At 49.6% G+C, this 13827-nt stretch overlaps 1 protein-coding gene across 1 annotated transcript in view; it reads left to right on the top strand.

Moving 5' to 3' along the window:
* Nucleotides 1–8676: 8676 nt before the first annotated feature.
* Nucleotides 8677–13827, top strand: part of LOC135807191 (uncharacterized) — a 5436-nt gene continuing 285 nt past the window's right edge. Inside the window, exon 1 of the mRNA XM_065321209.1 lies at nt 8677–13815. Coding sequence (XP_065177281.1) covers nt 8677–13815 — 5139 coding nt within the window. The remainder of the gene's footprint in view (nt 13816–13827) is intronic.

Genomic DNA, 13827 nt, shown 5'->3' with positions numbered 1-13827 from the left:
AGCTTGCACTCTCTGACCACTGAACCTTACACTAGTCTATAGTAATAGTATAGTGTAGGGGATGTGTGTGCTGCGCTCTTTTGTTTGGCCAGCCCGAGATCGGGTCATTAGTGTTTCCATCATGCGGTCTAACCCTCCTCTAACGATCGTACAGTAACATCAATAAATATTTATGGCTAGCCTATTCGTCCTGTCATATCAGAGTGTTCCTTCAGCAGTCTAGCACTTGTTTTCAAATCAGTGAATATGGGCAGACACTGGGCAGAACTCAGTTTTTGCCATGACCAAGACGGTGGTGAGATGGATCTACACCAGGCCCGGGTCCTTCGCAGCTGTGTCCTGGATCCATGGACGTGTGTTGAATTGTCGTCGAAGCGTAAGGTAGCCTAATGTTGCGAATCAGCACATGTCGTGTCGTGTGAACATGCACGGTGGTTAGGGTCTGAGACTGGATTGTCTGGAAGGAGGAATAGCTGTCAGGGCTAGTACTACATGTAGTATGATATGGCCGTGACTGACTGTGTGTAGAACCGTGATACCGCCTCCATGCCACCACCCCTAGCCCTCACTGCCTCAGTCGTATCCTTTCACTCATACCTGTACAGTACCAGTGTCGTGTTGGTTCGCCAACTAACTGTTACTTTCCCGTTCATTAAATTCCCAGCCTCCTACAACTACTAGACCAATCAACGACATTCCCGCCAAGGGCCTTATCAGAGTTTAGAGCCCGCTCAATCGTAATTAAAATGTCTTACTGCTACGCACACCAATGGTGCATAGTCCTCAAACTGTGCGGGACAGTCATAACCCTTCCTTACACGTGCTGAATACTCTGTCTAATTCCCCCCGTGACACACATCTACGATGCACAGCTGGAACGGCAATTATGTACATGTACATGTACACTGTAAGTCATAAAGCGGTATGTCTTTTTGTTAGTTGTATGCAAGTTAAGTTGCCTCGTTTAACGGTTACACTCTCTAACTTAGTCTAAGTTACTAGTAGTGACTGTGTTGTGAAACGTTTACAGTCGTATGCACTGAATAGAACCGGTACAGTTATGATAGTCTTTACAGCTCCATATCGAACATTACAACCAGGGAGTAGTAAAACACGGTACACTGAGACATTCGGCTACCTGACACCTAGCTCCAACACTTCTCCAAGGCGCAAACCAACAACCAATAACTCGTAACATTTTGTCCTCCTTTTTTCACCACAATACAATACATTCTCTTGCCTCCAGCATGGGCTGGTCATCACCGCATACATGTAGCGGCATACATGTAATGACTAATGTGCACGGCTGCAAAGTACTGACACGTGCACTGGATGTCATGGCTTCTCATGTAAAAATGGCACGCATGCACATTTAGTATGTATTAGGGTATACTGGTCACTGGTTGCCCACTACTAGTAGTAAAAAAAAGTAGTAGTAGTACGAACTAATATTACTAGTACTTGAAGTAACAAAATTACTTAGTTGAAGAGTGTATGCCATGCAGGACCAGGTGCAACAACTGACAAAGTACCCAGTACATGTAAACCGAAAGTGAAACTGGCCATAGCATATTATGCACTGGAATATGAGCATTTGCCCACGAAACTGGCATCACTTGATCACTGGGTTCATAACGACCGACGGGCTCGGCTTGGCGATCTCCGCCCCGGGTAAACAATAGATTGGTGCCTATGATAATCATGCCCACTGTGTCATAATTCTATACATGTGACGTCAACTAAACTGGGTCGCATGGACGAGACTGTACCAGGCTGCGCACGTACAACAAGACCAAGTAACGTAGCGTTCGTTCACTGTGTAAGGGTAGGCTATCCGGCTAAAATGGCCGAAGCATTCCTTCCGTATATTGTCGACAACAGTGACACGATGTTGAAGCCAGGGAGCCCTGCTGACTTGCATGTGACAGTGTAGGCGCCCTGGCTGAAGCGGAAGCAAGGGCACTTTGCTGAGAATAGCAACGACCGTGTGGCGGTTTCTCCAAGCCAGCCTCACTCGTCACTGTGACGCGACGACTTGTGTCGCCGCTGGCTTGGGCTTTCTTTTTCTTTCTGTCGTCACGAAGTAGTCCTAACAAGATCAGTAGTGGCTTCGCCTCCTGACTACTTCATGGACACGATGGCGTCCTGATGTCAGCACTGAGCAGCTTTCAAAGAGGACCACTTTGCCTTGCAGCGCAAAAGGTACCAATCGCCGAGGAAAGCAGACGAACGCCGAAGCTAATCGTACTCACGTCTTCAGAATGCCGCGGAAACTATGGACATAATCTCATCGTGCGTGAAAACTCGAGCATGTAAAGCTTGTCTTCTGAGCTGCTCGAGCAAGAGTTCGAACCCCTTTCAGTCCCAAGACGTTCATCATGATGGCGGTCTCATCGCCCTGCGTATAGTGTTCCACCACTGTGGCCCTGTGTGGGATAGTTTTCGCCACCTATCATACAAAGACGAACATGGTCTATAATAGAGTCGACTAACATCAATGACATCATTCCACTGTCTGAGGCAACGGGTAATTGGTACATGCATTCGTGTACACAACATTGCGGTATGCCGTATAGACGACTTGTGACTTGTTATTTCGCAAAGGATCTGGTGTGTGTGTGGCCATGAATTGTTTGCTATATGGAATGAGTACGATTCTGCGTTTTAAACCCTTCACCGCTGATTGTCGTCGAAGTTCACGCCCTAGTGCCCCAGTCTTGTTCCAGTACTCCTAGTACCAAATCAATCTCGCTTTCTTCGAGCAGTTTGGGCCTGAAAGGAAGAAACTAATGTGACAATCGTACCTACAATAACGTGTAGCCTAGGGGCCACTTCCTCTACGCCAGCAAGATTTCGCAGGCCACCCCGTGCCTTTACAACAGGGAGTTTCTGGTGTGGACGCAGTGGGCTGGGCGTATGCAGATCCATGATCACCGAGATCCGGTGAGATGAGCCGGATTCGGTCACCATTCAAGGAGGTACATACATGTACATGTATAGTGCGCGTGTGCGTGGTGTGTGCGTGGTGTGTGCGTGCTCATGTTTGCGCATATAGGCTCTACAATCATGTATGTACTTTGTAGAGCTACATGTAGTAGAGCACAGGTTTGGATATACACGACTGTACTGATGTACTGATGTAGAGCCCATTAATGAAGAATCCATCAAGATCTGGGACCATGTGGCAGGGGAACATCCCTGCCTACCCTGAGGCGGGCCTCGGCCCTAGAATTGTAGTTCCATTTCAAGCGGCTGGAATCCTCAACATTTGTCCTCGCCGGGAGGTCGATAGTGAATAGGTAACTGTGGCCATGCAATGATGCATACCATCAACGCTCTCACCTCAGCCCCCCCCCCCCCTCCGTTCTCAATCTCAGAGATCATTGCATGTCAGGTATTCATATGCGCATCAGCTTGGAAATACGCCGGTTATATGTACAATCACATGTATAATATCACTCGAGCCTAGGCTGTGGGGTGCATCAGTATGGATGCCATTCTAAAGTGTTACGGCAGGGCAGGCTAGGAAACACACTACACTGTATCCCAGAAAGGATGATGGTGGTTTGTATGGTCACATCCCGGCATGTACATGTGCATGTAGTCGACTTACATGCACATGTACATGACTGTACAATGATTAATGACTATGTATGATGTAGTGTACAGCACTTGTAGATGGTTACGCTTTATCTATGGCAATTTGATAGATGGGCATGTGCATGATTGCACAAGTACAATGTACAGTGTATGTAACACGTCCAAACTGAATGGAATGTGGGAACAACGACGTCACGTACATGTACATGGGCTGTAGAATACACAATAGCCAGAGTTCCCAGAATACCTAGAGTTCTCAACACCACGAGGATGGAGCATTACCACAAAGGCAGAAGAGAGCAGAGACAGCCGGCTAGATCATTGTTGTAACGCTGCCTTTCATGCACATAGCAAAGCTAAGGCAATCCTCAGACAACTGATCGGTTGTATCAGTCTCAGTTCTCTTCTGCGTTTGTGGGCTGTAGAATACATGTATTAAAGACATTGTCTGGACAGTGGACACCTAGGACGTAGGCGTGAGGAATGAACTTACTTGGGAAGTAAACAGAAGTCCCAGAACTCAGCATGCTTATGGGGTTCTTCTCGTTCTGCCCGTCACCATGGTGGTTCAAACAGACCCACATTACTTACTAGACATGCAGGTATATACTGTACATGTAAATCATTATTGCCAATATTGGTTTGACAGCATGAAGCAAGGTGAAGCCGGACACCGTATTCGGAAACAGTGACCTTACTACAAGGTTTATCTAATACTAGTACTGTACCAGTATTGGAATATCTAATACCATAAAAATCATTGTATCAGTCCTAGCAAGAGTACATAAACCTTTATGTACTCTTGGTCCTAGCCATACTACTGTTGTACCTCGCTTTTCTCTACCTGCTCCAGTCCCGTGCCATCTCCACACTTGTACAAAGGGACGACGATAACTACATTTAGAAGACTGTTATTGACACGACGACGAAACACAACTAGACATGACGAACTCAAGACGAAGACATCATAAACTCAAGACGAAGACATGATAAACTCAAGACGAAGACTGCTTTTTACACCACAGCAACACGCGCATGCACCAACATGACGTACACACGACGTACACGAAATAACGTACTACAACATAACTCCCTCCCAAGAGTAGAATCGTCCTCGATTCTAATAATAAAACAGAGTAAAAAGAGGAAAAGATCACACAAATCACTCAATCATACCACACCAGTCACACCCAAAAATAAAATACCTCTGCCTGCACTGCAGATCATTCAAAAAAACTCTGTCCGCCCACCCAGAACACCAGCCACGATCGCTGTCACATGTGTGGGAACTGATAACCTCAAAACCCTAACTTATGCTTCACTCAACACACCACCTCACGATCACGCAAAAATTCTAAAAATGTGAGAGCACAAATTATAGGAATAACAAAAAGAACAAAATCCACTGGCTCTGTGGGGGCCTCTAGTTATCCTCATAGAAGAGCAAATCAAAAAGCGAACAGAACACACGCGCTGTGCGGGCGCCTCTTTACCCTCGAGGAGAGCAAATAATAAAGAACAAAATGTTGAGAGAACAGAAAATACACAACTCACATACTCATCACGTTCACAACAACACACGTACCCTCTCACCAACGAAACTCCTCACGCCGTCTGCCATGTCGTCCGCCATCTCAAAGCGCTGCTCAGCGTCCACATCCTCACACTGCAGCCTTCACCTTCCATCCTTCTTTTTTTCTGTTTCAGTTTTTTCTTCTGGGCACAGTTTTACGTCGTGTCCGGGACCATCCGTCCTTCTTCTTCTTTTTTTACTTTTCTTCTGGGCACAGTTTTACGTCGTGTCCGGGACCACCAGTGACGACGACTGACAAGAGACGGGAGAGACGAATGATGAAGGACGAGGACGACGGACGAACTTCTTCAAGACGGACAAAATTGTGACGATAGGACGACTGGAGATGACATCGGAAACTGGGAGCGAAGGCCACGCAGGACGAATCCAGAAGTTGAGATTTACAAATTTCCATTACCGCTGCCACCAATGTTGTACCTCGCTTTTCTCTACCTGCTCCCAGTCCCGTGCCATCTCCACACTTGTACAAAGGGACGACGATAACTACATTTAGAAGACTGTTTATTGACACGACGACGAAACACAACTAGACATGACGAACTCAAGACGAAGACATCATAAACTCAAGACGAAGACATGATAAACTCAAGACGAAGACTGCTTTTTACACCACAGCAACACGCGCATGCACCAACATGACGTACACACGACGTACACGAAATAACGTACTACAACACTACTACTAGTAGCTATCAAGTATCACCATGCTGTTGCTGATATCATATCGGTACGCATATTATGATCCCATTTCTCTGAATCGAAGGTCGTGCAAACCACGGAGGAATGGTCACACCAACTGCAATAATACAGTCATCATGTACTATCGTAATGTGGCCGTAGTTTTATGTACACTTGGTTGTAAGCTCCTGTTTAGTCTTGGTTACACGCATTGCAAAGTGCAAGTTCATGTAGCCAAGCCGGATGATGCAAGTCCTTTGTGTGACGTTCAAGTAACTGTAGATGTGCGCCTTGTCCCGTGACCAATCCTGTACTACATGACTATTGTCGTGTTGATACAGTGTTGATACATGAGAGCTGACCATAATGTCACACGACCTACATAATATGTCCAGCGGGAGAATACCATCACTTGATACACGAAGTCACGCATGCACGCCTCTCCTAGTCCATCCGTGGCGGCCTCCTCTTCAACTCCTTTACAGACTGCACCTCAGAAGCATCTTCCCCCGCGTCTTCCGTAAACCCTTCCTTGCCCCGCAACAACGCATCACACGCCCGTACACGCACAAACACACACATATGCACACACACACAGTGTCACACACACTTGCGCGCACTGACTGTCGGTGTGGCGACCGCTTTTGGAGATGAAAGGAGAAGGATAGCGCTTTAAAGTTTTGAATCTTGACAGTCATGTTCATGCTGTTGTTGTTGTTGTTGTTGTTGTTGTTGTTGTTGTTGTTGTTGTTGTTGTTGTTGTTGTTGTTGTTGTTGTTGTTGTTGTTGTTGTTGTTGTTGTTGTTGTTGTTGTTGTTGTTGTTGTTGTTGTTGTTGTTGTTGTTGTTGTTGTTGTTGTTGTTGTTGTTGTTGTTGTTGTTGTTGTTGTTGTTGTTGTTGTTGTTGTTGTTGTTGTTGTTGTTGTTGTTGTTGTTTTTCAAATCTTTATTCTCACGATAGCCAGTGGCCAATAAGAGATAATGGTGTAAGAAAGGAGAAAGAGTGAGGAAGAATTGGGTAGGCAGGGCCTAGGGGTTAATGACTACTTTTAAAGTGTACGGGCAGGGGTGGTCGCCACACGAGCATACAGAGTTGTGTACTTTTAAAAGTGTACGGGCAGGGGTGGTCGCTACACGAGCATACAGAGTTGTGCAACAGCAGGGATATCTCGGATTTGAAGGGAGTACGAGAAGGGGTTTCGCGAAGCTGGGTGGGCAAGCAATTAAAGTGATGAAGGGCCTTGTACAGGGGAGAATGGAGACAGCGGTCAGTCCGCGGAGTTGGCAAGTGCCAAGTACGAGAGCGACGTAAATTATACGAAGGCTGCACGTTGCTAGCAGTATGCAGCGAGAGTATAATGTGGTGGGGCGTAATTGTGGCGCAGAGAATGCGCAAAGAGTATATGTTTAACTTTAAAGCGTGAAAATAATGTTGGCCATTTGATGCGATGCAAAAGGTGGGAGTGTTCTAAGTGTGTGTAAAGTTGTTGTTGTTGTTGTTGTTGTTGTTGTTGTTGTTGTTGTTGTTGTTGTTGTTGTTGCATACTTTATTTATAGTGGGAATCAAAACCGGCATAAGCCAATGGACCCACTCGGAATAATATTTTTTAAAAGGATGGCGTGGAAAAGTAGAGATATGAAAAAGAAAGAAAGTGAACTCGGATCGGATGTTGATCCAATAACGATATTACATTATAAGTAAAGAGAAAGGACCAATAAGTTACCAGTTATGGCTAACCGTCCACCGGTTTGTCCAATGGTCTTACTAGTCTCGTCATCATCATCTTGTATAAACGTTCGACATTTTTGTTGCCGAGGGACATACACGTAGCTGGTGCACATCTTCGTGACCCATCCCTTCCACTCATTGGAACTTTCCGCACCTGAGCTTTCCAAGTTGGAAGGTTGTTGCACCTAGCTCCAACACATCTACGAAGCGCAAACCAACAGATTTGCGCTTCGTAGATGTGTTGGAGCTACATGTAGGTGTCAGGTCGTTGAACTTGAATGTCTCAATATCCTTGTCAGTTTTGTGCCTTGTAAGCTTGTTATCGCACTATCCGACTGCCAGTCTATGACTAACTGTCCACCAAGATAACGAGATTTTATAGTATAAAATCTCGTTATCTTGGTGGACAGTTAGTCATAACTCCTAACCTATTGGTCGTTTCTCTTTACTAAAGAAAGTGAATAAGGAAGTTGGTTGCTCCAACACTGAGAAGAAGGGAAGGTTGGTTTTTGTAACGTGCAATTGAGTAGCGAACAGATATCAATCCAGTGATTTATGGAAACCCTACGTACATGTACTTCAAAGAAGTGGCTGATAATCATTCACATTGTAGACCGCAAGGCTTCAGATTTAATGTCCAAACACCCATTTGAACACTTTCTCTTATGCATTCTACGTCTGTTCAGAAGGTCTTCCGATGAGACACACTGATTGTGACGTCATGATGCATTCCATATTATCGCATGTTACATACTAATAAGTTTACTACTCGCTGTGCCTTGCACGCCGCCACTCACTTGGACTATGCATGCCTTTTCCGTGTGATGCGTCGTATGCACCACGTGGCTGCTGTTATTTGAATTTATTTGAATCTCTCGTGCTTATCTTTCTGGATACAACCTAATTGTTTTCCGTTCTGTTCTGGCGGTTTTTTGGTCTTGCCAAGACGTTGTCAGCCAGTCAGTTTTGCTTGTCAGAAAAGGAATGAAAGTTGATGAACACCTCTGAAACTCACTGTCCCAGTCGGCCTCATTTCCAATGGTAGCAGAGGATGGTTTCTCTCAGTAATTAGAGTGATGGACAGTACTTCAGCCGAGGGCGCGTCAGAGCCCGCTCCAGGTAGTTTGGAAGAAACTGCGGCCACGTCAAAGGACGGACAGGCGACGTGCAGTGGAAACCAGGAACAGCAGGTTCCTGAAAAGGGTGCACAACAGGACGTCGATTCGAACGACGACGAAGTAGAGTCGAGCGAGGAAAATTTGAGAGTTCTCAAGACTGTGGCAAAGAGCCAGTTCACGAATGCTCGTCGTGGGATCTTGAGCAAAATAGCCCACGGCCAACATGTCTCGAGTGCCGAGTTAGATGCACTAACGGGGATACACCAGCGTGCAACGAGCGTCATTGGCGATCTCCTGAGCTTGTTCGCGAGCACCGTGGACAAACAGGAAATCAAGGAACGCAGGAAACTGATTTCCGAGCTGGAGAAACTTGAGGAGCTGTATTCTGATGCTACGGAGAAAGCAGCAAGTGTTTTGTACAGCACTCAACAGCAACAGGAGCCACAGCCGATCATCCGGGATACTGGCCCGGGTTTGCACCACGGTGCTGGATTCTCCCCGCTCCCTCTTCCATCTAGCGACAACACAGTGCCTAGTAGTTCAAGCATCGGCAGCAGCAGCATGAGGACGGAGAAACGAGTCGTGGATGGTAACTCACCAGGCAACGCCAGTGCTGTGAGCGTATTGAGTGTGGGGTCTGCTATGTCAGCGGGGACTCCGGGAGCACGAGCTGTGCAATTTACCCAACATGCCACAGCAGGTGAAAGGACCGCACCATTGCTCACTGGCGCAAGAAGTCTGAGGCATGCAGCCAGGTCCTTCGTTCCGAGTTACATGGACTCGGGTATTGCACCGCAGTGGAGTGAGCATCCCAACACTGCGTTCCAGCCGCCAACTGCCACAGCGTCACCTCGGGCAGCGCACAGCACACCGGTTGTTGCAGAAACCAATCAGTATCAGAATGCTTGGGCGCATCTCCAGAAGATTACTATCCCAGTTTTTGACGGAGACAAGCGCTGCTTCCAGTCCTGGTGGGCCGCATTCTCGACTTGCATTGACACGGCACCAGTCACGGCAGATTGCAAGATGTTGCGTTTGCGCCAGTACCTGCAAGGAGAGCCGTTGCGTGCCATTGACAGCTTCGGATATTCAGCTGCTGCGTACAACGCGGCCAAAGCTTTGCTGCTGCGGAAGTATGGCGGTGAACGGCGGCGTATTGCAATCTATCTCGAGGAGATCGAGGCCATGCGACCAGTCCGGCATGGCAAGGCGAAAGACCTTGAGCAGTTCTCTGAGCTCTTAGCAGTAGCTGTGGTCAACCTGGAAGACGCTGGTCGCGCTGCTGAACTTGGCGCAGGCTCCTTTTATACTACTCTGCTGCGGAAGCTGGACGAGCAGATTGTTGTACGCTACCATCGATGGCGCTACGATCGGTCTCTGGCGGAGTCGGTGCACGGTCTGCTTGAGTTTTGCACATTGGAGGCAGATTTCCTGGTTACTGCATCCGAAACTGTCAGCGGATTCGGCACCAGCGGCAGGAGCGACTATTCCCGCACAGGTCGAGACCATCGCAGTGAACGGCCTAGGACGCTAGTGACCAGCAGTCAGCCTCAGTCACAGTGTGCATCCTGCGGAGGCCAGCATAGAGCTTGGCAATGCGTTGCCTTCAAAGCGCTAAGCCCCAATAAGCGCTGGAAGCTGGCGAAGGAAAAGGGCCTCTGCTATCGTTGCCTCGACACAGGGCACAGTGGACAGGATTGCTCATGGGGTCGCGAGTGCGGGATCGGCGGCTGCACCAAGGTACACCACCGACTCCTACATGGTCCGACCAAGCAAGCCAGTCCGCCTGCTCGATCTTCGAACGACAGTCAGCAACAACAGTCAGCAGCCTCAGCCTCCGAGGAGGACGAGTCGCGCACAACGCTCTCTACCGCAAGCACTGCTACCCCAGCCGTGGCCATGCGGACAGTGCCAGTCCTGCTGAAGCACAACGGGGCGGAGCTGAGAGTAAATGCGTTGCTAGACGACGCAAGTACGAACTCATACGTCAGCTCGCATGTTGCGAGTGAGCTCGGTCTTGCTGGAGAGCAAGAGGATCTGACGGTAAAAGTGCTCAGCGGCCGCACAGAGGTCTTCCGCACGACCTCAGTTTCCTTGAACCTTTCCAGTATAGACCGCCGCATGTGCATGACAATGCACGCCTACACTGCCGACTCAGTGATCGGAACCAGCGGCACGGTCAACTGGCAGCATAAGAAGCAGCAGTGGGCTCACCTGCTCAACGTTCCCTTCCCAGCACTGGAGAAGCGCCGTCAAATTGACGTTCTGGTCGGCCTGGACTGCGCCGAGCTGCATAGGTCGCTGCAGGAGATCCAGGGTGGCCCCGGCGAGCCGATAGCCCGACTTACACCTCTCGGCTGGACCTGTGTCGGACGCGTCAATCGCAGCAAAGCAACGAATCCCGTCACCCTGTTGGCTGAGGCAGTGCCACAGGACGTCGGGCACAGTCTCGCACAGCTGTGGCAGCTAGAACAATACAACCGGGCTGAGCCACAGCAAGCCATCCTGTCGGCGCAGGAGAAGGAGGTAGTGCACGCTACGAAACAGTCGCTGCAGCTCGTAGACGGACGCTACGAGGTTGGCATTCCATGGTGCGATGGACCACCTACGCTTCCTGACAACTTTCCCCAGGCCATGAAGCGTTTACGTAGTACGGAGATGCGACTGGCGCGCGACTCGGATGCAGCAGCAGCCTACAGCAGCATCATCAAGAGCTATGTCGACAAAGGCTACGTCCGTGAGGTTGCCAAGGACGAGTTGAAGCCTGGTCATCAGTGGTTTCTGCCCCACTTTGCCATACTTCGACCAGACAAAGCGACAACAAAGACCCGGATCGTATTTGACGCATCGGCGAAGTATGAAGGCACATCTCTCAACGACACGATGCTTCCAGGGCCGAAGCTACAGCGGCAACTTCCTGGCGTTCTCACCCGTTTTCGCCAGAAGCCAGTAGCCATCATTTGTGACATCGCAGAAATGTATCTGCGCATCGGACTGCGTCCTGAGGACCGGCAGTATCACCGATTTCTATGGCGTGACCTGGATGACACGACGGCTCCGCGAGTATATGAATTTCAACGACTGGTTTTCGGAGCTAACGCGTCGCCATTCTTGGCGCAGTTTGTATCCCACGAGCACGCTAGAGCCCATCAGCAGCAGTACCCATTGGCAGCCGAAACTATGCTTGCGTCAACGTATATGGACGACTCCATGGATTCTGCTCTGGATGACGTCGAAGGCGTAATGCTGTACGAGCAGTTGTCGGAATGCTGGCAGGGAGCTGACATGCACGCCCGAAAATGGCTCTCGAACTCCAAAGTAGTCATGGAGAAAGTGCCCAAGGAGGATCGAGCAAGCCAGATCGACCTCGACTCCCCGCAGTTGCCAAGCGTCAAGACACTTGGACTGCTGTGGTCAGCCACGACCGACACCTTTGCGTTCAAGCCAACAGCACCAGGCCAGCAGCGCATCACCAAGCGCTCATTCTTGAGTGCGACAGCTAGTGTCTTCGACCCGCTGGGGTTCGTCTCCCCGTTCATCATGAAGTCACGCATGTTGGTGCAGGACATGTGGCTACAAGGCATGGACTGGGATGACCCGCTCCCTGATGAGCTCAATCAACGTGTAACCGGATGGTATACTGATCTAGCAGCGCTCTCCCGTCTCAGCATCCAGCGCTGTCTGCAAGAAGTGAATGCAGGCAACCCCGTCAGTAAGCAGATCCACGTGTTCGCTGACGCGTCTGAAGGCGCCTACGGCGCGGTGAGCTATCTGCGCTGCACGTATGAAGACGGCCATGTGTCGACCGCTATCATCGCAAGTAGATCCCGTGTCGCTCCCGCCGTAACTGTTTCAATTCCCAGGCTAGAGTTGTCAGCTGCTGTAATTGGCATGGAACTAGCAGTTTGGGCATCCGACATCCTCAGTCTACCGGTCCACGACACTGTCATCTGGACAGACAGCCTCAACGTTCTGTACTGGGTTCGGAACCGTGCGCGGAACTTCAAGCCATTCGTTGCAACGCGCGTAGGTGAGATTCAGCAACACACTATTCCCAGTCAATGGCGCCATGTGCCGACGAAGGAGAATCCAGCAGATGTTTTGTCCCGTGGTTCGTCAGCTGGTGCTCTCATCGATGATGCGCTCTGGTGGTTGGGTCCCGACTTCCTCCGCAAAGGCGAGGATGAGTGGCCGACAATGCGTCTCAGTGAGCCAAGATCTACTACTCACCTGGAGCAGAAGAACAACGCAAAGTCTGTCCAAGCACCGGTTGCCTTGGTAGCAGTTACAGCTCCTGACGCCGAGCTACCCTGGTTACTCGACCCGACACGATTCTCGAGTCTCAATCGTCTTCTCCGACAGCGCGCTTGGGTGACGCGCTTCGTGCAGAATTGCCGCGTGCCAACTGAGCTGCGACACACCGGTCCGCTATCCGTAGACGAGCTCGAGAGCAGCAAAACCAGTATCATTGCTGGTGCGCAGGAAGAGGCGCTGGCAGAGGAATATCGTCTTGTGAAAGAAGGCAAGCCCATCCCCACCTCGAGCAAACTCGTTAAGCTGCGACCTATGTTGAATGATGATCAACTGCTATGCGTTGACAGTCGACTGCGAAACGCGCAGATACTCGAGCAGCCAGCCAGATGCCCTGTCATCCTGCCACGCGGGCACTGGGTCACTCAGCTAATTGTGAAGGAAGCCCATGAGCAGAGCCATCATGCTGGCGGAGTAAGTCACACGTTGGCTCTCTTGTCGCAGACGTATTGGCTGCTTGCTGGACGAGAGGAGATCAAAGCGTGGAAAAAGAAGTGTGCCCATTGCCAACGACAATCAGCGAAGCCAGGAATGCAGATCATGGCACCGCTACCGACCGTCCGTGTGTCTCTGCCCATGAGAGCGTTCTCCAGAGTAGCAGTGGACTACGCTGGACCCTTCACCACCAAACAAGGTCGCGGAAAGCCGCGCGCGAAGAGGTACCTGTGCTTATTTACGTGTATGCAGTCTCGCGCGGTGCACTTGGAGATGGCCGTTAGTCTGGACGTGGATGGATTCATGAACGCCTTCATGCGGATGACGAGCAGGCGCGGTGTTCCACTACAGGTTGTGTCCGAC

Source organism: Sycon ciliatum, chromosome 1 (genome assembly GCF_964019385.1).
Source record: "Sycon ciliatum chromosome 1, ocSycCili1.1, whole genome shotgun sequence".
Lineage (NCBI taxonomy): Eukaryota > Metazoa > Porifera > Calcarea > Leucosolenida > Sycettidae > Sycon > Sycon ciliatum.
Note: the sequence above shows the minus strand (reverse complement) of the source record. Positions and strands in the feature narration are given on the sequence as shown.